This window comes from Vanessa cardui, chromosome 12 (genome assembly GCF_905220365.1).
Source record: "Vanessa cardui chromosome 12, ilVanCard2.1, whole genome shotgun sequence".
Classification (NCBI taxonomy): Eukaryota; Metazoa; Arthropoda; class Insecta; order Lepidoptera; family Nymphalidae; genus Vanessa; species Vanessa cardui.
In genome coordinates, this window is record NC_061134.1 from 3,463,004 (window position 1) to 3,485,113 (window position 22,110).

At 34.1% G+C, this 22,110-nt stretch overlaps 2 protein-coding genes across 2 annotated transcripts in view; both read left to right on the top strand.

The window, feature by feature from the left end:
• The first annotated feature begins 56 nt into the window (after positions 1-56).
• Positions 57-7,254, top strand: LOC124534182 (E3 ubiquitin-protein ligase RNF25). Its single transcript, XM_047109890.1, has 7 exons — positions 57-308; positions 377-680; positions 1,849-2,067; positions 2,428-2,544; positions 2,619-2,735; positions 3,708-3,838; positions 4,304-7,254. The coding sequence occupies exons 1-7, from the start codon at positions 289-291 to the stop codon at positions 4,356-4,358; spliced, it is 963 nt and encodes a 320-aa protein (XP_046965846.1). The 5' UTR covers positions 57-288; the 3' UTR covers positions 4,359-7,254.
• Positions 7,255-13,625: 6,371 nt separating this feature from the next.
• Positions 13,626-22,110, top strand: part of LOC124534278 (differentially expressed in FDCP 6-like) — a 33,568-nt gene continuing 25,083 nt past the window's right edge. Inside the window, exon 1 of the mRNA XM_047110028.1 lies at positions 13,626-13,868. Within this exon, the coding sequence (XP_046965984.1) occupies positions 13,776-13,868 (93 nt within the window). The 5' untranslated portion in view covers positions 13,626-13,775. The remainder of the gene's footprint in view (positions 13,869-22,110) is intronic.

Genomic DNA, 22,110 nt, shown 5'->3' on the forward strand with positions numbered 1-22,110 from the left:
TTAATTAATATTTACGTCCTATTGCTAAAGTAGCTGTTTACATTTTGATATTTATTATCTGTAAAACAATGTTATCACTTGTGTTACGCTACTGTTGGTAGCGCCACTGTGTCCCTTATTTTATCTGTGGATATCTAGTATGATTGATTTTCTCGATTCGGCCCGGGGGCCAGCTGTTTGCTGCACCGACTGCATTGCGCCTGCCTGAACTGAATGCACTTGTAAAAAAAAAACTATCCAAGACCTAGCCCAGATTTAAATCTATCCAGTCTGCCCTCAGCCGTCGCCATGGCCTCTATCGATATGAGGTGTGTTAGTTTTTATTTTGTCTTTGAAGTGTAATGTTTTCATAATTTATATTATAAATATTTTCCAGAGTATACGACGAAATCGAAGCTCTTGAAGCTATACTGATCGAAGACCTTGCTGTAAAGCATGATGATGGGGTGCCAGTTATTGAGACCGTGGTGCATCCATCGACTGGTGATCAAATCGATCTGCAGTATGTATGCGTGACGCTGGTGGTCAAGCTCACCCCAGATTACCCTGAAAGTAGCCCTGAGGTGTTCCTAAAAAACTCGAGAGGACTGGACGATTCGTTGTTATCTGATATCGATTTGAAAATTAAGGAGAAACTGGATAGACATGTCGGGAACCCGATTGTTTTCGAATTGATTGAGGTAAGATTTCGATTTTTCTAAATTAATTTTATAATAAAGAAAAAAAACACACACAGTACTCTATTTTTACAATTTATTTTAGAATATATTTAAAATGGATAACATTTATTTTTTGTGAAGCATTATTAATAATAGAATTGTCATAAATACAAATGAAAATGCTATTTTCCTCTACTCTACTTGATTTTCTTTTAAAATTAACAGGTAAAGAATTATTAAAATTACCCATAAAGAATACTTGAATAGGTCTTCAAAATTTATATTAAATTTTACCGCTCTGCTTATTTATTTATTTAATAAATAAACAATTAAAGAATTCGAAATTATAATATGCATAATGCTTGGAGCTTGGTGTTTTTTAAACTGTTCCTGTATTATAATCAATTGCAATGCTATTTTATACGATCAGTAAATTATTAAGAAATGAATAGTAATGATTTGTATCCACTGCTTTATTTATTTTGTATATTTCTAGCATGTTTACCATTTAAATAAAATATTTGTTTTGAAATATGATTAATAGCAAAGTTGTTATATAATTATCAAGACCTAAGTATATCTAGCTCAATCTACCTTTTATTTCAGAGCTTAAACTTATTATATAAGTTACCAAATTTTATTAGAAATTTAATTATTTAAAATCTTTGCTATATCAATATCTAATTTATTGATTGAGTGATTAAAATTTGTTGATGTTACTTAATTATAAGATTGATATATTATAAAATAAATATTTTTACTTAATCATAGAGCTTTCTGTAAGCCATACAGATAGGTACCACTTTCTCATAAGATATTCCACCGCCAAACAGCATTACAGAGCATTGGTGACTTTACCATCAAAAGACTCATTTACCTGTGTGCTTACCTATACCATAATGAAAAACAAATAAATAAATATCTTATGTAATGGCAGATGCAGGTTGCGAGCTAAGCCAAAACCATCTTGAGGTCTTTCATCATGCGTCAAGTTGATAATTATTATTCAAAATAAACATTTTAAGCAAACATTACACTATTTAAAGCAAAAAATTTTGGATGTGAACCTGGATCCACGACTGATCTTACATTTGTAATGGCTGGCTAAAGTTATTTTAATATCAAAAATGTATACAGCTTTGTAAATAAATACATTTGAATTATTGTTTATTTAAAATCATTATTACAGATTGTCCGTGAATATCTCACCAAATGGAACTTGCCGAGTGGTCAGTGTGTCATATGCCTTCACGGCTTCGTCAAGGGCGATGTCTTTATAAAGACACCTTGTTACCATCATTTCCACAGTAACTGCTTGGCTAAGCATTTGATTAACAGCAAGAAGTACTATATGGAGGAGTATGAAAAGCTGCCCAATTGGCAGAGGGCCCAGTCGCTACCATACCAGGTATTTACAAAAAATAACTACATTTATGAAATGATTCTAGTCTTTATTTATAAAAAACATTAAATTATATAACTATGGAAAATTATGGTTCCCGAGTGCACTTTAGCAAGTGCTTTTGCATTCCAATTGTCTTGACTTTAACCCATAAAGATCTCATAGAAATATGTAATGTAATGTGTATTATAAATATAATGGGAGATGCAAGTCTTAGCTAGTATAGGTTCTTTTCTATATCCGTATCAACTTGTAAGTTGTTGTTAAGACATGAAAGTGTTACAACCAAACTAGCGTGCATTTGTATTTGCTTGGGATAAGATACATTTATAATACATAGGTGATGTACAGTTTTTATTTTCACAGCAAACATGCCCGGTTTGCCGCTGCGCGATATCTTTCGACGTGAAGACCCTGGAAGAAGCTCCTCCACCAATTGAATCCATAAACGCTCCACCGTTTCGCTTGACTGCTGAGTTGAAGGTAAAATATTAAATCGAATGACTTTTACAGTGAACAAAGATACAAATATTATATTTTGATATTGTGGTCCTCAGGCTCTGCAGGCGCGCATGTCCGCGATGCTGGCGCGTCAGGTAGAGCGCGGTGGCGTGGTGGGCTCCGGGGACGACGGGCCGCCGCTGCTGACCATCTCAACTGCCGCAGACAACGAGGTGATATTCCATTTTTAAATATAATCATAGCTAATAATAATCATACTTGGTGGTAGGGCTTTGTGCAAGCCCGTCTGGGTAGGTACAACCCACTCATCAGTTATTCTACCGTCAAATAACAGTACTCAGTATTGTTGTGTTCCGCTTTGAAGTGTGAGTGAGCCAGTGTAACTACAGGCACAAGGGACATAACATCTTAGTTAAGGAATAGTTAATATTTCTTACAGCGTCATTGTCTATGGGTGATGGTGACAACTTACCATCAGGTGGCCCATATGCTCGTCCGCCAATTTATACCATAAAAAAAAAGCTGTACCTATTTCATTCCACGATGATGAGCCCCAATCATTGTCAAATGTATCCAAATCAAAAGAATCATAGTACACTGGTAATGTACTCCATATTGAAATATGTTTATCTGAGCAATCGAATTCGGAAAGTAGGTGTAAACTGTAAGCTATTTCCCAACAAGGCTTAAGGAAGACGGGCTCATGTTAGAGCAAAGAACCCCTCAAGTATCATTTCTTGGTCCATTTCCCTTCCTCATTTATATAAATGAGTGCACTTTATTTAGGTAATAAAGGCGAGGTGTTATTTACTGATGATACTTTCTTAGTTTTTAAGATGAAAAGACTGCCCCGTCTGAAATAGTGAATTAGTTTAGTGGTACTGTCAAACATATCGTCAAAATTACATACAGCGCCAATTTTACCATTTCCCATCCGATGGCCTCCAGCGTACTGATCATATTGCCAAAGTAATTCAAGTCTATATCTTCTATTCTTTCAACGTGCCAGTAAATCAAGGCCGAAACTATTGTGTCTCTTCATTTAAAATACGAATTAATGAAATATAATTTTGGTTACTGGCCGGGGGTTTTTTTAATCCCACATGTTTTTGATTACATTAACGTACGGGTAATAAGAGGACGTAGGATTTAGATTTTAAATAATTCATTTTTATTTTTAAAAGGAGCCGAAGAGTTCCAGCTCCAGCGCCAGTGCCAGCGCCAGCTCTGCCCAGCGAGAGACGAATAGTGATCGCGTCGTGCCCAGTACCTCCACTGATAACACGCCCGATCAACCCTACCGCGGGCCTTACCGGTGAGATATGTTTATTTTTTATACTGAAGGGATACTTGGTGGTAGTGCTTTGTGCAAGCCCGTCTGGGTAGGTACCACCCACTCATCAGTTATTCTACCGCCAAATAACATTACTCAGTCTTGTTGTGTTCCGGTTTGAAGGGTGAGTGAGCCAGTGTAACTACAGCACAAGGGACATAACATCTTAGTTCCCAAGGTTGGTGGCCCATTGACGATGTAAGGTAATATATCTTACAGTGTCATTGTCTATGGGTGATGGTGACCACTTTCCATCAGGTGGCCCATATGGTCGTCCGCCAACCTATAACATAAAAAAAAGAAGATTAAATAATATTATAGTTACAATTGAATTTCGTCACTCGATCCAAAGTTCCGAGAAACTGATGAATTCGTGAGATAGCCCCAAAAATATTTTCGTGAGGTCAGCGAACCTCAGCAGCGATGTGATGGCTTTCCGTTGTTCAGCGGGTTCAACCGGCGCGCCAAGCCGGGGCGGCGCGGGCGCGGCGCTGCGCGGTGACCCGCCCCCCGCGCCCGCGCCCCGCCCGCCGCCTAGCGCTCCACTCCGCACCTTGACGAACCGGCTCTATCCGCTTTTCGACGGTCACCGATCTACCTCCCCGACTCCCCCCGCCCGCGACGCTATCGAGTCGCGTCCGAATCGATAGTCGATTATCGCTATCGGGTTATTGTTTACCGAAATCGAATTCGTATTTCGAATTGTGGCGGGATTCGGATGTTTACTTTTACTGTCTGTGTGGTAGTTCGATGTCGGACCGACTGCGGTCTGTGCGATTCAAAAGCTATATCGGAGGGAAAGGAGTCGATAATATCCGACCGTTTTTTGGAAATGTGCCTGTTTTGTATAGACTCGACGAGGAGCTTTAAAAATAAACAACCGAAATTCCTAAATTCAATAAATAATTTTCCGATGGCGAATCCTAGATTTGTGGCATCGAAATTAATATATTTATATGTGTCAGAATTTTTTATATATACAGGGTCCTATATTTTGTTGACCGACCAAAGTCGGGTTTTATATTCGAGACTGACGATTTACCCTAGTTCACTAAACGCACTTAATTTTTTTACAAAACGTATTCTACGCCATACTGTATTCGATGGAGCTGCATATTCCTCACAAGTACGCAACGAATTTATTTGCTACTTACAAGTATACTGAAGTTTTTTTGCATATTTATAAAAAAAAATAACGTAAAATTTATTAGCCGATTTTTATCATCAATAATTACGGTGATTTGTCTCATTAATTGAACTGCCAGAATGTTCTATTCTATAAAAACAATTCGAAATTCATCGCAAGTACATGATCCTCAAATATGAGAAAAAGAAATACGATAGATAATGTTTATAATATTCAAAAAAATACACACATACACACACACACACACATAAAATAGGTTTTCATCAATACCTAGTACCAACTTATACAAATATATACAAAGAGTTCTCACAAAATTGCTCCGTATACCAATATAACAACATTACCAAGAACTCATTTAAAACCCATTCTAGAACATTCTAGAACAAATCGTAGCATAATTTATTAAAATGAGGCTAAAGTACTTGCCCCAAATCCCCAAATAATATATAGCTTTTATTTTATGCCTTAATATATTTGCAATCCAAGCCGACCACGAAAGTAACAATTTTGGCATTTAGTTGAATGTGAAATGTTAAAAAGTCAATTTCGAGTTTCCTATCCCGCACAGAGGCCCATATGATATAAAAATTTCGATACCACAAAGAAATCCCTAAAAATTTCCAAATGTAACGTTCTTGTAAGGTGAGTTTGAAGTAAATTATAAAAAATGCAAAAAAAAAAAAAAGAAAATTAACTGCACCTTACAAGATCGTTCCGAGATCTGACGAACGGTGATCGATGATTGAAAACCCGGTTTAGCCACGGAGACGGTGGGGCGGCACAAACCCTCAAATATAGTCATTCATTGTACTCCTAGATATCACAATCCTGTGACGATTCTAGTCAATCCCTAGATTCACGTACTAAATGTTAAATGTTTCAATGTTCGTCTCGGCGCCTTCGCTGATTAAGCTATCCACTATGTTCAATTTAGGACACCTCGTATGATATATACACAATATGTGTAGACGCGCACCTAACTTCTTATATCTCAAAAACATAGACAATGTAAGAAAAATTTAATCTTTCTTCCATCGGCAATGTCTATGATTCTGGTTAGTCACCACCACTGACCCCAGTAACAGCCTTAAATAATTATCCAACATTGAATATTTCTATTGAAAATGAAACACGGTGAAAAGTCAAACACACACGATCCTGACACAAGCGTCTATATATAAAGTACATATATCAAATGAGGTTCGTCATTTTAAGCTTTTCTCTTTATATTTGATTGAAAATGTAAGTGTTTTTCAATTTATTCTAAAATGTTGTTTAAAAAAGGATAGCAAGTTAAGTGTAATTGGTGAAATAGGAATGGAAAATCTAATTTGTTAAAAAAAATTAATTACTCTTTTTCGGAATGATTCTTAAATTATTCCTGAATATAAAACGGGTATATTACCGGCGATGTAATATTATTTTTAGATGTATTTTTTTTTATTTACAGTACATGATATTTAATTTATTAATTTGTTAATAGTATTTTGAATTGTAATTTAATATTAAAGACATTGAAAGAAGACACGGACTGTTTTTTAAATTGATTTATGTTTTATATGGAATTGTTTTATTTTAGGAAATTAAGATGTTTTAGATTTAATAGTTATGTTTATTTAATAAACTTTGCAGCTAGTTTTTTAAATTAAGTATATTTATTATGGTGTTTAAATAACTAATTATTTAAACAAGCTAAGCAATTAAGAAGCTAATAAACAAGTGTTGCCAAAAAGTTTATTACATTTTATTAAAAATTAATACCAGTGTTGCAATGCTATTGGTTTTATATAATTTATAGTCTTGCCATATAAATTAGTTGTAGCGCGAAGTATTTGTATTGTTATTACATTCCATTGTATAAGCAATAATAAATTTATTAATTTTGTGTTCTAATGACGCGGGTAAGATTTGGGCGATGGAAATGTACTTAAAGCTAGTATTGTTTTCTATAATTATCCAAGTTTTAGTAATAAATTAATTTGAATCTCTGCTATCGCTTATAATTAGTATGTAATTTTGAAAATTTTATCGTATTGATAAATTTATATACTTGAACAGCGAAATATTTGCTTTTTCTCAATGAGATGAGTTTATTTTTGTTCAAGTACATAAAGTAGTATAGAACATTAAATGTCTATATGCGTCATAAACGCTTATTTCCATACGTAAAACGTGTATCGGTATATTGTCAGTTTTGTGTCATTTTATCTGTGTGTAGAATTTGATGGATCAATAAACTTACCAAAGACAATGTTGTTTTATTTTCAGAAAATAAATGATGTACCTTTGTTTTATTAATTGACCTTAAGTCTATTCCAACTCCAAAAGGGCAAAAGCCATAACATTTGTGCAAATTGACGCGATATCATTGGTCTATGGCTTGATTAATTTGGTATTCATTAATTTTGAGCGAGCTGAGATGGCCCAGTGGTTAAAACGCGTGCATCTTAACCCATGATTGCGGGTTCAAACCCAGGCAAACATCACTGTATATGCGTGCTTAATTTGTGTTTATAATTTATCTCGTGCACGGCGGTGAAGGAAAACACACAAAACATTGTGAGGAAACCTGCATCTGTCTAATTTCATCGAAATTCTGCCACATGTGCATTCCACCAAACCGCATTGGAACAGCGTGGTGGAATATATTTCAAACCTGGAGAGGGTTTTAATGGAAGAGGAGGCCTTATCTCAGCAGTGGAAAATGTGCAGGCTGTTACTGTACTTTTACTTTAATTATGGATTTGCGATTTGATTAAAGGCTTTTTTGAATGTCGACAAACTGTTTTCAAATCTTTGGAAGTAAAATTAGGGTGTATATTAGCTAAATTTAATAAGGTTGTATTATAAATAAATAAGCCGAAATGGTACAGTGATTAGAACGCATACATCTTAACCGATGATTTCGGATTCAAACCCAAGCAAGCACCACTGAATTGACGTCTGCTTAATATGTGTTTATAATTCATCTCGTGGTCGGCGGTGAATGAGTGAGGAAACATTTGAATCCACCACTCTATTGGAGCAGCTTGATGGAATTTGCGCCTAACCTTCTCAAAAAGGGTTTAGCCCAACCGTGGGAAATTTACAGGATGTTACTGTTGTTGATTACTAGAATTACTATATAAATAAAGATAAATTGTATAATCATAACCTCAAATTTTTATAGTGCACAATATAGCTGAACTATTAGCAAATCACATGAAATACGTTAATCTGTATCTGTTTATCTTTATTCTTACTTCAATTGGAATACTCTGTGTAAGGCAAGTTTAATGAAAAAATATATATTAATATATCATAAATAAATCTTAAATCAATTTATAAACATGTGCCATAGAATAATACCTAATTTAAGAAGAAGGCGGTCGTTTGAACGCTCGCGGCCGCCATGTTACAAATATGGCGTCCAACCTTCAGTTGCTTCCGATAGAAGCGGTCATTTGCATGTCTGACCTGGACAAATATGGACGTGTCCCAATGGTTCCTGAACCGGTGTTTGGTATATTGACCTCGTATAATGTAACAATTTAAGCCGCATTCTTTTGATTCCGTGAATTGTAGTTAAATGATTTACCTAACCTAATACCTGTTGACTTCCAAGCAGGATATATTAATTTAAATAATTGTATTTAATTAACATCACTTTGTATTTTTTAAATGTTAAAAAAGAGTAACTACTGAGTTTCTTGCCGGTTCTTCTCGGTAGAATCTACTTTCCGAACCGGTGGTAGCTTCACTTAATTGTAAAATGACTATTCAAAAGTGCTTGTAAAAGCCTACTTGAATAAAGTTTATTTTGATTTCTTAATCAAAGTATTTTCTTTGACTTGCCTTTTAAAGGATTCAACGGCGTATAGACTATAAAAAAAGTATTTTAGGACCTAATAAAAAGTATATTTCTTTTCGGTCATTTTGGATCTCATATTTCTCTGCAAACCTTAGACTATATTCTATTATTAAGTCTAAAGCCTTGGCCTTGATAGCCCATCTTGGAACTATAACAATCAGGGTTGTTATTACACATTATTATTGCACATTAACCATTTTTAACCTTTATAAGCAAATCACCTAAACATATACATAACATAACATTTATAAGTAAATTAATATTTTCGCAAATATTATAGATCTATACGTAATATAATTTGTATTCAATATTCTCTTCTATGCTATATTTCGTAATCTCGAAAAACATAATCAAGAAAATGAAAATACCAAATCAAATTTGAACAGCGGTGCGAAAAAACTCCAAATATTCTAAACAAAAGGGTATGTTGTGACTTATGAGGCAATAATAGGCCAAAATTAGGTATACACGGAATAGTTTCAAGTAACTGTCATTCCATTGTCCAGTTTAACTTTACTGAAACAACTTAAATTGTTTTATGTTAATCTTTTTTGTTCAGTATTAATGGTAGGCGCCCTTTGCTTACCACAAGGGTTGTGTGGTTTTCAAGCGAAATATTTATCGGTGAGGCCCAACCGATCAAGGTCAACGGCGTTTAGCTAAAGTAAACCATAGTTTAAAGACTGTTTTAAAGCAAGCTTATTTTGAATTTTGAGTGCCAATGAAAAAGTATTAGATAAATAAGCATTACACCTCATTTATTGACTGTCTGATTTTTACACTTTATGTCTTGATCGTGATTCGCCCGGATTGTGACACGCCCGACATATTTCCACTGTGCTATCCCTCACAATATACCTCCGGTAATTGTTCGTCATGATAACTTCGTCCATAATCACATAGACAAAACCTTCGGTTTCACCAAATAGGTTGCCGAACCCTAGCTAAGATACGGACGCCCTAAAGTCTACATCGGGTCCATGAAGGGACCGATAGAAGCGTCCGTGTAACTCCTTGGTAACTTAAGGTCGGTATTTCGACATTATCTACGAATATCTTGTTCACGAGACAACCGAACAAAAATAAAAAAACATGGTAAATGTCCCGTAATTTATAACTATAATAATAAAAAAATGTCTTCTCGTGTGCCTAATAATTTGTCATTCATTTCAAAAGTGTTTATTAAATAATACTTGTCTAAGAAAAAGGTCATATACAATACAGTTTTGGTATAATTATACTCCGTTGTATAATTATAAACATTTATTCGCCATCAGCATCCGCAACCAACTTCACAGCTGGGTGTACATTACATATACTTTTTTACATTAACTGCCGGTAAAATTTCCCTCTGCAGGACTAAAGTCACGTTTCCCTTTAATAAGAAGATTTGGAACATATGCCATAACGCTGTTCCAATGCGGGTTAGTGCGGTTAAATTTCGATGAACTGAGACACATGCATTTCCTCATGATGTTTTGCTACATCGCCGAACATGAGATAAATTATAAACATCATCACATGAATATTTAGTTATGCTTGCCTAGGTTTGACCCAGCAATGATCGTTTAAGATGCACGCGTTCTAAACACTGGGCCATCTCGGCTCTTGCTGGGTGTACGATTCTTCACTTTTCCACTCCTGATGACCCTGAACTAAGTCTCAGGGGGCGAATTCTAATAATTTATAAAGGTTATCGATCATCCATTCAATTCTACAAAAAGATATAAACGTAAAATAAATCATAAGTGTGGAAAAAACGACTAATTTAAATGAATCTGTCGAATTGGGCCGCTAGTTAAATTAAAATGTATAAATTTATCGATAATTTACTGTTATTAAAACGTAATAATATCTAGTCGATATGTCTATATCTGTCATCTACCGTATAGGTTAAACGCGTAGGTATTAATTTCTTTTCTATTTACATTGTATAGGACGCCGAGTCTCCGTGAGTCACTCGACGGATATGGATAAAACAACCGAGGATGTTTAGTGAGTAATATGATTATAATAAGGTTCGTTATCTTTGGAAACGAGACGTTTTGAAGTTTGCGACCTTTGCTTTATTAAAATCATAATTTTGTATTTATTAATCCGCCTTTTGCATAAAACGGTTATTTAATTTTGATTGTCTTTGTAATTGAATTCTATTTTTTTTATTGTATAGGTTGGCGGACGTGTATATGGGCTACCTGATGGTTAGTGGTCACCATCACCCATAGTCAATGTGCCACCAACATTGGGAACTAAGGTGTTATGTCCCTTACGCCTGTAGTTATACTGGCTTACTAACCCTTCAAAACGAAACACAACAATACTGAGTACTGTTATTTAACGGTAGAATAACTGGTGAGTGGGTGGTACCTACCCAGGCGGGCTTGCACAAAGCCCTACCACCAGGAAGATATATATTCTATACTGAAAGTCATCTGTATGCAGACAATCTGATTGATAATGATATACCTACGGACGAAATAAAACAAAATACTTAATAATCAACAAAATTGAATATCACATACACATTATAAATTAGTTTTTATATAAGAAAATTATAATCAATTTTGCTTAAAGTATAACTAATATTTGTGTAAGTTTTTTTAACAATTACAATTTTAATAAAATTTATGTATAACTGGGAAATTTGCGGGTTGTTAATTTGTTATTGTTCAGTAAGAATAGGTCGAAAATTCAATTTGAATATATGATTGTACAAATTGTACATTTTAAACGGATATCGATGCTGTCATTAATGTATAGTTAAAACCTTGAAAGATCCCAATGTCAAGTGTTTTCCCTCGCTTTATATTTAATCTATGCTAATGTCAGTAACCAAAAAAAAGTGTAATCCGAAGATAATAATGACTACGAAGTTAAGAAATCAACTACCTACTAATACGAACTGTAAATGCAGAACAATAATAATCGCCCTTCGAAATCTTCCTTCGCAGTCACACAATTTTCAGTTAAAATCAAAACTCAAATCAGTCAAAAACAGGTATAAACAATAGATATTTCTATCTATCTATTTTCGATCTATTTTCGCTTATATGAGTCGAGATGGCCCAGCGGTTAGAACGCGTGCATCTTAACCGATAATTGCGGGTTCAAACCCAGGCAAGCACCGCTGATTCATGTGCTTAATTTGTCTTTCTAATTAATCTCTTGCTCGGCGGTGAAGGAAAACATCGTGAGGAAACCTGCATGTGTCTAATTTCATCGAAATTCTGCCACATGTGTATTCCACCAACCTACATTTGAACAACGTGGTGGAATATGTTCCAAACCTTCTCCTCAAAGGGAGAGGAGGCCTTAAGCCCAGCAATGGGAATTTACAGGCTGTTGTTGTTAGTAAATACTGATCCGATTCTTAACCTATGATTAAGGCGAGGATAACTCGATTGTTTTTTTTTTAAATTGTATAGTTTTAAGCATTGACTGATTCACGCTATGCCTAATAAAACTGGATAATATACGAATAGTCATGAATAATAATGTGCCTAAATATAACCTAACCTATCACAGGATATATTCAGTAGGAATCTTTACTGTCGTATAATAATACATAATTGTATTCGTATTTCACTAGTGAAATCTTGAAAATCTACTTAATGAGATGTTTTTAGGCGAACAATCTTTAATAATATAATTATTTAATGTCAATGCCGCATATCAGTTACTAACATTCCACAATCGTGTTCTGCGGTGAGTTTCGAGATTGTTCTCACGGAATAACACCACTGTGACTTTATATAATTTTATTTCATTTGCATCATTATTTTGATTTCTTATTCAATTTCGAAGTACGACCTCCGTGGTCGAGCGGTGTACACCGGTTTTCATGGGTACGCCACTCCGAGGTCCCCGGTTCGATACCTGGCCGAGTCGATGTAGATTACCACTAGTTTTCTATGTTGTCTTGGGTCTGGGTGTTTGTAGTACCGTCGTTACTTCTGATTTTCCATAACACAAGTGCTTAAGCTACTTACATTGGGATCAGAGTAATGTATGTGATGTTGCCTCATAAAAAAAATTGAAGAGTGTTTTTTTTTATATGCCAGTAACATCTTAATAAACAGATTATTTATAGTGTGTGTCATTAAGTCTCTCTCGTCCATTTAATCCTGACCATATGGGTTCTAATAAAAGCAATTAGCGTTATGTTCAGCTACATGTGTTAAATTATTAGTTATTCAGATAAACAAGATAAATCTTTCGAAACTAAACGTTAAATAGAAGACCGAAAGAGGCTTATGATATACAATTTTATGCTCAATAAAATGATATTACAATAGCAATAGTCTGAGTATATGAAATAATTTCGTGCGCTTTCGAGTTGCGATTTGTTATAAAAATGCACACGACACGGTGCATTTCTTTTAACAATAATAGAAAATATTCTTTCATGTTTATATGGGGTAATAGCGCGTAGTAGTTTATAGACTTTTGGAATTATATAGTTTTCTAATTGTTATATATAGTATATCAAATGTAACTACAGGCACAAGGGACATAACATCTTAGTTCCCAGGTTGGTGACACATTGACGATGTAAGGAATAGAAAAAAAATGTTCTCCGTCGGTATTTAATTACTTGTTACGGGGCAGTCATTAATTCAAGGTTTTTTTATAAATAACACTAAGTATATATAAAGTAACTGCATGATATTTTTCATATTATACCAACATTATGTACACTGCCTTAATATTTACGTTTTTGTATCTTAACTCTATAAAACACCCGACTTTTACATAGTTATTCTACGTCTTTATCGTTGCGTTCCGCTTCACTCACTTCCTCTGATATCATACAGCCAGACGGCCAGTTTGAAAATCGAACAGGCGAGTGACAGACGTGTAGTGTGTTTAAAAAAAAAAGAGTTTTTTTTTTCTTTTCGTGACTAAGTGATAAATGTTCAAAAATGTCTGCCCTGTTGAAAAATGTTACGAATTGCATATGGCATGCATTCGACTCGCTCCAAATCAATCAAGCGGTGCATAAATCAAAATTAAAGGTTTGTTATTTATTATACATACTTTCTATTTTATTTTCAAGGGTATAATTTTAATACCCTAGCCTTGCAAAAATAAAACATTTATAAATACTGGCACAATATTCATTGTTCACACGAATATCTGCAAAATAATATATTTAAAAAAATATTGCCACAATAAAAAAAATTAAGCGTATTGTTTCTCTCGTATAAAAAATAAATAAAGATGCTGCAATGACCATAAAAGCTATTACATGATGTCATGTCTGCGTGATAAGTCATAAAAATCCTTAAAACTTGGATTGTGTCGCTTTTGTACGTTAAATAAACAAAATCGCTATTGTTATCGTGATAGATATGCTTTAATTATATCAATCTATTTAAAGTCTTATATGGCCTTTTTACAGCTTAGCTTATCTAAATAAAATAATCGACGATGAATTAACCATGAATCAATACCGGTCTAAAACCGCTCCATTATATAATTGATATCTGGAATAAAATGTTACTATAGCTTTATTAAAAATATACCTACAAACATTACCCTCGGCAAGGGACTCTCTCACATCCGAAATGAAATATTCATGATTTCATAGAAACGGAATAAATATACTGGTACGCATTTCCAAGTACATAATCACTATAACAATTTGTACTTGCAACATATTGTGATATCTTTGTCTGGTATTACATATAAAAATTAATATCAAATTCGTCTTTGCTGACCGATTTCGGCCACGCCGATAACATCGGAGACTGCCCTACTGCGCAGACGGTGTAAAAGTTGAAGTATATGTTCAAAAACAGGTGATCTCAATCCTTCGCTCTCATAATCCAATAGGTCGGCAAAATGCGGTACAAAATTAGAGCATTCAGGACGAAATGCTTTTGCATTAGAGTGTGAACTTTCATCACAGAAAAATATAGATTTTTGACAGAAAAATCTAACATATGTTGATCAAACTTGGATTTCGACATCCCAACTTTGATTAAAAAGTTAACAGTCAGCTTGGAACAGACATATGTATATACTAATAATATAAATGCGAAAGTGACTTTGCCTGTCTGACCGTTTGTTTTTCTGTCATGGCATAATAACTGAATCGCAAATTACGAAGCAAGCTTAAATTCTAAGGGAGAAAATAGGGCACTGTGATGCACGACCAACCTAACCTAACACGCGAGGAAGCCACAAACAGCAAATAGTGTACAATGTATTCGGAATAAGAGAGTAAACTACTCCTATGAATACGTCATTATCTATTATACTACTAGACGTAAACCTGGCATCGTTCGGGTAACATAAATAAAACAAATCATTTTATTTTGTGTTGTTGGTAGGCGGACAAGCATATGGTCCACCTGGTGGTAAGTGGTCACCACCGCCCGTAGGCAACGGCGCTGTAAGAAACATTAAACGTTCCTTTCATCGCCAATGCCTTGTTCCTGTGGTTACACTCGCTCACTCACCCTTCAAACCGGAACTCAAGAATACTGAATACTGTTGTTTGGTGGTTGAATATCTGATGAATTGGTGGAACCTTCCCAGACGGGCTTACACGAAGCTCTACCACCAAGTAAAATTATTCATAATTATATAAATTTTTCATATCCCGTAAACGTCAAACTGACTTTGAGTTATTTGGAAAACAAATAACTGCATGGCAAAATCCTTTGTGCGTAAAAATAATTAATAATTAATACGATTAGAAATGTATTGTCCACTTTGAGGCATTGTTTTAAAAGTGACTCACGATCCCTGTTCACATTTATTGTTAGTACAGTAATATTTATCGCGTTTCATATATTATTGGATCGTTTTATATTATAGAGCCGAAATAGCCCAGGGGCTAGAACGCGTGCACCTTAATCGATGATTGCGGGTTCAAACCCAGGCAAATACGAACCAGGAATATTCACGTTCTTAATTTGTGTTTATAATTCAACTCGTGCTCGGCGGTGAAGGAAAACATTATGGGGAAACCTGCAGGTGTCTAATTTCATAGAAATTGTTGTGTTGCACATGTGTTTACCACCAACCCGCATTGGAACAGCGGGGTGGAATATGTTCCAAACCTTCTCCTCAAAGAGGAGGCCTAAGCCCAGCAATGAGAAATTTACAGGCTGTTGTTGTTGTTGTTATATTATGAGACTTGTTTAATTAGCCAATCAGAGACAGGAACTGATGATAATAGTTAATGATATCTCTGCTCTGGGTGCTCTGGGTACAGTGACCAGGAAAGTAAATTGTAGCCGATGATTATGAAACGCCTTCAAATCCGAAAAAGCATGGATTTGCATATGCTTTATTTATTATTCAACTCGTGCTTTGTGATGAAACCCGTATTTACAGAAGATTACTTTTTCACTTTTTATTGCAATAAGAATATAATAACTTCAAATATAATAACTTTTATTCAATATTGTTTATTTCATACATCCAACTACATAGAGACGGATAAAGTCGCGTGAGCCACTTTACTTGAACATTTACCGAATATTTAATTTTACATCTTTGACATATTTTATTATATTTCAAAATCAAATTTTTTATAATTAATTCTTCTATACAAACTATGACCAAACTCGAACGTTCTCAATGACACTGTTATTCAATTGATATTGATTTGGTCAAATAAAGAAACGTGCCAAAATTATAAATGACAGATATCGCCTCATATTCTAAACAAGCTCGAAACGTGGAACATAGAAATCAATCGTGAAGTACAAAATGTATATCTGACTAGAATAATTATATAGTACGACACAAATTAGATGGAATGAAATTAAAACCGATTACTGCCGATTTATACAACCAATAGAAATAACTCCCTATCGCGCCATTCGACGCTATCTGTCGCTATAGATTCTCGCGTCAGAGAAAGCAAGTGCATGTAAATCGACGCGTCAAATTGACGAATATATTAGGTCATATGATATTACAAGTTATTACGTTTGTGCAATGATCGCATGAGAAATAAATATTGATAATTTGGGATAGCGTACTCAATTCGGATGTGATCGGTTGTACGAATTTTGCCGATGCGACATCTAAGTTGTGTCGTACTTATGGCTATAATCGTTTTTTAAAAATATTATATCGTCAAGCAACAAACACAATTTTAAAATTGGATCGATCCAATTTTAAAATTGTAATTCAAAATTAGCATTTCTGGTTGGTACCTAGAAATATGATAAATTCAACTTTTTTAAAATACTTCAATAGTGACAATTATATGCTAATGTAAAGATAATAAACTATTTATATACCAATAATATCAGATTTAGTATATTTTAATGAACTTACAGTAGGTACTTGTTAAATGTCAAAGTAGCAAGCGGAAGCGATTCCGTGACGCCCGATGAAGAGATACCGCTGGATTTTTTGTACGTATTCCAGTGGAGCAAGTTTCACATATTGCCCCCGAAAAAATTAAATATGATCTACAAAGATCTAATACTATGCACTGTAGTCGCCACTTATTATTGTTGCTTTTATTAAAAACCACAAATGAAAGACTATTTTCTTTGAACACAAGACAAGGAGGAGAGAATACCGCTGGTATTTAGTGGATATTCCGGTGGAGAAATTTCCACCAAAAAACCACCCCAAAAAGAAGTTTAATAAGTTATGTACAGTACAGTACAGTAACGGTCTTTAATTTTCCCACAGCTGGGCTAAGGCGTCCTATCCCAATAAGGAGAGGGTTTGGAGCATATTCCACCACGCTGTTCCAATGCGGGTTTGTGGAATGCACATTTGGCAGAATTTCGATGACACATGCAGGTTTCCTCACGATGTTTTCCTTCACCGCCGAGCATGAGATGAATTATAAACACAAATTAAGCACATATATAGTGGTGCTTGCCTGGGTTTGAACCCGCAATCATCGGTTAAGATGCACGCGTTCTAACCACTGGGCCATCTCAGCTCACTGGGCCATCTCAGCTCGTAATAATTTCTACAAAGTACTAAAAGTATTCTCTGTTGTCACAACGTTTAGTGTTGCTTCTAATAAAACCCACAAGTTAAAGACTATTTTCTCCGAAAACAATAGAATATCATGGATTCCCAACAGAGTATCATAAATGTCTATTTTGTAAATTAGTAAGCTAGCGTGACAGACAGCGTTTATGGCAAATATGGGCTCGCCCACCGGCGGGGCGCTGTCGACACCATTAGGTGCTCCAATTTCTACTAAACTGCCATATAAAGGCAGACACAGCTCGTCAGCAAATATGCTTTCACGAGTATTGGCAATATCATACATGGCTTTGTGCCTTATTTATTAGAAATAGCTCTACATTGCTTACAAATAGTAAGAACATTATTTTAATAGGAATTGGTGGCACAACAACAAAAACAAAATTAAATACTATTAAACTCACTTAATAACGTACAAGCTGATTTTGCTTCATTTATTAAATATATTTCAATAATATTATCTCTGAGTCGAGTCCTCAAGTAACTTTTTTACGTACCAGTTACATATCTAACGAATAATTTTGGCTCATATAATTTTATTATAAATATTTATATATCGTTATTAATAATAATTTTATTGAGCTACATTATGTCAATATTAATTATATTTAATTTTGAGCATAAAAACATTGAAACTACACCGTTCCAGTTCTCAACATAATATAAATTTTAAATTTATTTCCCACAAGAAATTATATATATTTTTATCTTCATATACACAAATAAACTACTTATAAGCATACTTTATTATCGTATGAGAACATTGAAATAAACCTTTATAAAAATCGATTTATTTTTAAGATAAAGAAACAAACAAATCCTATTATAGAATCGATTTAATTTATATTGAAAATTAATTTGACAGAAATCATTGATTCTTATTGCATGGGGTGTTTCCGCCTTCCCGTGACCTTCGCTCTGGCGCCAGACAGACGGACGTCGCGGCCGGAAGATATAATGCACTTTATATTATATTTACACTCTTATATACACAGCTTTATAATTAAATCTTTATTACGATACATATAAATAAAACAGTACGTGTGAAACACGCTTATACTATTTGAAATACTAAAATGCTATCATATACTATATAAATTAAAAGTATAATTAATGAAAATAGGAATTCAAAGTTAATTTAAATGTGTTAAAATTACCACCAATATGCAATAAGCTTGTTTTTAAAACATCTTCCATTGATTACAAATATTCTCATCGAAAACTATTTGTGAGACATTTGTTTTATTTAGTTTTTGTGAATACCTCATGCGTTTAGTTATTTCTTAAGAAAAATATTTGAATACATAAATCATATGTTTATATTAAGAGCATCTTTGAAATACTTACTAAATTAACTTCTTAATAATTATAAATCAGATTATATATTTTCAAAGAAATATATAAACATATTATAACTATTATATATAATAATGCAAAACTATAAGCACATCTAATAATAACATATACCTATGTGTATGAGTATAGCACCTACACAATTAGGCAAAAACCGTCTTTACTTAAACTAAAGGGAATTTGTTCGAAAACTTTCAATAATAATTGAATTCGAATTTCAAACCTGAGCAACTAATCCGAACAAGGAATTAATATATGACAGAAATATATAAAATTTTGGTAGTAATTAGTTTTTTTTTAATAAATAGTTAGATTTTCATATCCCTTACTGTCATTGACCTCTTTAAACTTCCTGAAATGAGAAAGTAATGAGATTAAATAATCTTATCATCATTTTAATTACCTTCAGAAATTACTCAAGTCGTAAATTATGCGTTGCTTGTAAGTATGTCATGTACACGACGTGCAAAACGCACGTTAAAGATTTTTATCTTCCAATCATACTCGGCTTTTCTTATTAACGTTGTATGGGAGGTTTTTGTTAAAAGCTGATTACTCTCTTGCTGTTATAGATCTATTCACGATCGTGTATCTTTTTGGTGCCGACGGTACAGAACTTCTACTTAATTATAGTATCAATGATTATTTCAACGGTACTGCTTGTTATCTAAAATGTTAGATGTTAGACGGCTAGTAATTTATATTTCTATTAATTAATAAATTAGATATATAGTCTCTCGCAAAAGGATTCATTAAATACAATCTAATTTATATTTTTTATGCTGTCTCTATTCTAACCATAATCCTTGCACGCACACCAAGACATTTCTTAACACGAGCATCACACTAACGCATGCCGATAATTGAACTATAAAATAGATTTGATATTTATAAGAATATATAGCCTTGTTTAACTAATTATCCCTTACGCAACATTTATAGATTAAGCCGATAATCAGTTGATATAAGAATACATTATTGAATAGCAATTATTGTCCGCTTTAATTTGCCTAAATATAATAAATCATGAAGCAAATTTGATCTCTAAGGAAGGACATAGGCTACTTTTATTGCTTAACACATGACAAACAACCCCGTAAATCGCAAGCGAAGCCGCCGGCGACAACTAGTATTAAACTATTTGACTATATTGATCACGAAATCATCATCAATAAATATGGTTTAAGAGATCTGTAATCTTTCTGGAATCCTGGTACGCTGAAAACCGCTCGCAGCGTTTTGTTAGTGTGTGTACACTCAGACATTTCTACATGACCTTATATCATTAATCCTTTACACTATACTTACTTATGTAAACGTTGAATGTGCGGTTTGAGTAATTTTACCTCAGCCCAAACGAAGGTTGCGCTGAAGTTACAAGACGTGACGTCACTCGACCTTGACCCCGTAACCTTTGCGAAAATAATCTATTTGAAGAGCTTTGACAATTTTGTATTACCAAATACATAACTTCTTAATCATATGAGTTGAGTCATGCTTTATACTTCTTGGGGCAAGGTATCCGTTTCTATAATAAAATTCCGCAGAAATTTTTAACTTTGCTGTTTAGTAGAAAGTAAAAAGTAAGTAGTAAATTCAAATCGTTTGTCATCAATATCGTTGCCGTTTAACTGTTATTATCACCATCATTGCATAGTATGAAACAAAGCCGCTTACCGCGGTCTGCCCCTATGTTAGCTTAGATCTTTAAAATTACCGGATTTTGATGCGGTTTTTTTTAATAAATAGTTATTCGAGAGGAAGTTTTTTTATGTATAATACATGGATAACATAGTAGAGAAACACAGATAATTTTAATTTCTAATGTGATGTCGTAAATAAACAAATTCTGTATTATATTTAGTATATATCAGTATTCCACATTCTATTATTAATCATAATCTATTATATTGACGACCTCCGTGGTCGAGTAGTGTGTAAACCGGTTTTCATAGGTACGCCATACCGAGGTCCTGGGTTCGATTCCCTGCCGAGTCGATGTAGAAAGTTCATTGGTTTTCTATGTTGTCTTGTGTGTGGGTGTTTGTGGTGCCGTCATTACTTCTGATTTTACATAACACAAGTGCTTTAGCTACTTACATTGGGAACAGAGTAATGTATGTGATGTGTATGTATGTATGTATGTGATGTATGTGCTTTCGAAGTTTCATCGCAATCGAATTGAAAACGTATGGTAACCGTTACAAATAAGTATAATTAGTACCCGACCAACATATATCCCATATCATATCCAGACAGGCCTCGTGTTCTTTGAAGGTTACATAATATAATTGATTTGAGATTTGGCACGTCTACAAAACGGCTGTTCATTCAGACTTTATTTTAAGGATTACTTTTCATATTGTATCTAGATACGTATAATTTACAGTCAAACTTAAAAATAGTTATTGTATAAAATACGAATGCATGGAATGGTGATAGAATGCTAGCAATGCCCAGTTAAATCGTAATACTGAATTTGGGTACAAAAAATTGACCACCCGCTTCTAATATGGTATATGTTGCATATCCCAGTTATCATATTAATATTTTTTGATGCTATAGGTAGACAGACGATCGCATGGGCAACCTGACGCTAAGTGGTCACCATCATCCATAGACAATGCTGTAATAAACATTAACAATTCCTTCCTTCCTTCCTCCTCGCTTTGGCGATGCAAAGCGCCACCAATCTTGGGATCTAAGATGTTATGTCCCTTGTGTAGCTTCATTGGCTGACACACCCTTCAAACCGGAACAAAACAATACTAAGTAATGTTGTTTAACGGTAAAATATCTGATGCATGGGTCAGAGTCTCTTAGTATCTTTTGAATCTAAACATCAAATCATTGCGGCGCGAATATATCATTCTCAATCGGTAAATCGCTCGTAATGAACACACGAAAATAGATCTTAAGGTGACG

What these genes read in the sequence shown, in the direction of transcription:
- LOC124534182 (XM_047109890.1), top strand. Translation starts at nt 289, where the DNA reads ATGGCCTCTATCGATATGAG. An exon ending in TTGTTTTCGAATTGATTGAG is followed by an intron (nt 681 to 1,848) that starts GTAAGATTTCGA and finishes TCATTATTACAG; the next exon opens with ATTGTCCGTGAATATCTCAC. An exon ending in CCCTACCGCGGGCCTTACCG is followed by an intron (nt 3,839 to 4,303) that starts GTGAGATATGTT and finishes TCCGTTGTTCAG; the next exon opens with CGGGTTCAACCGGCGCGCCA.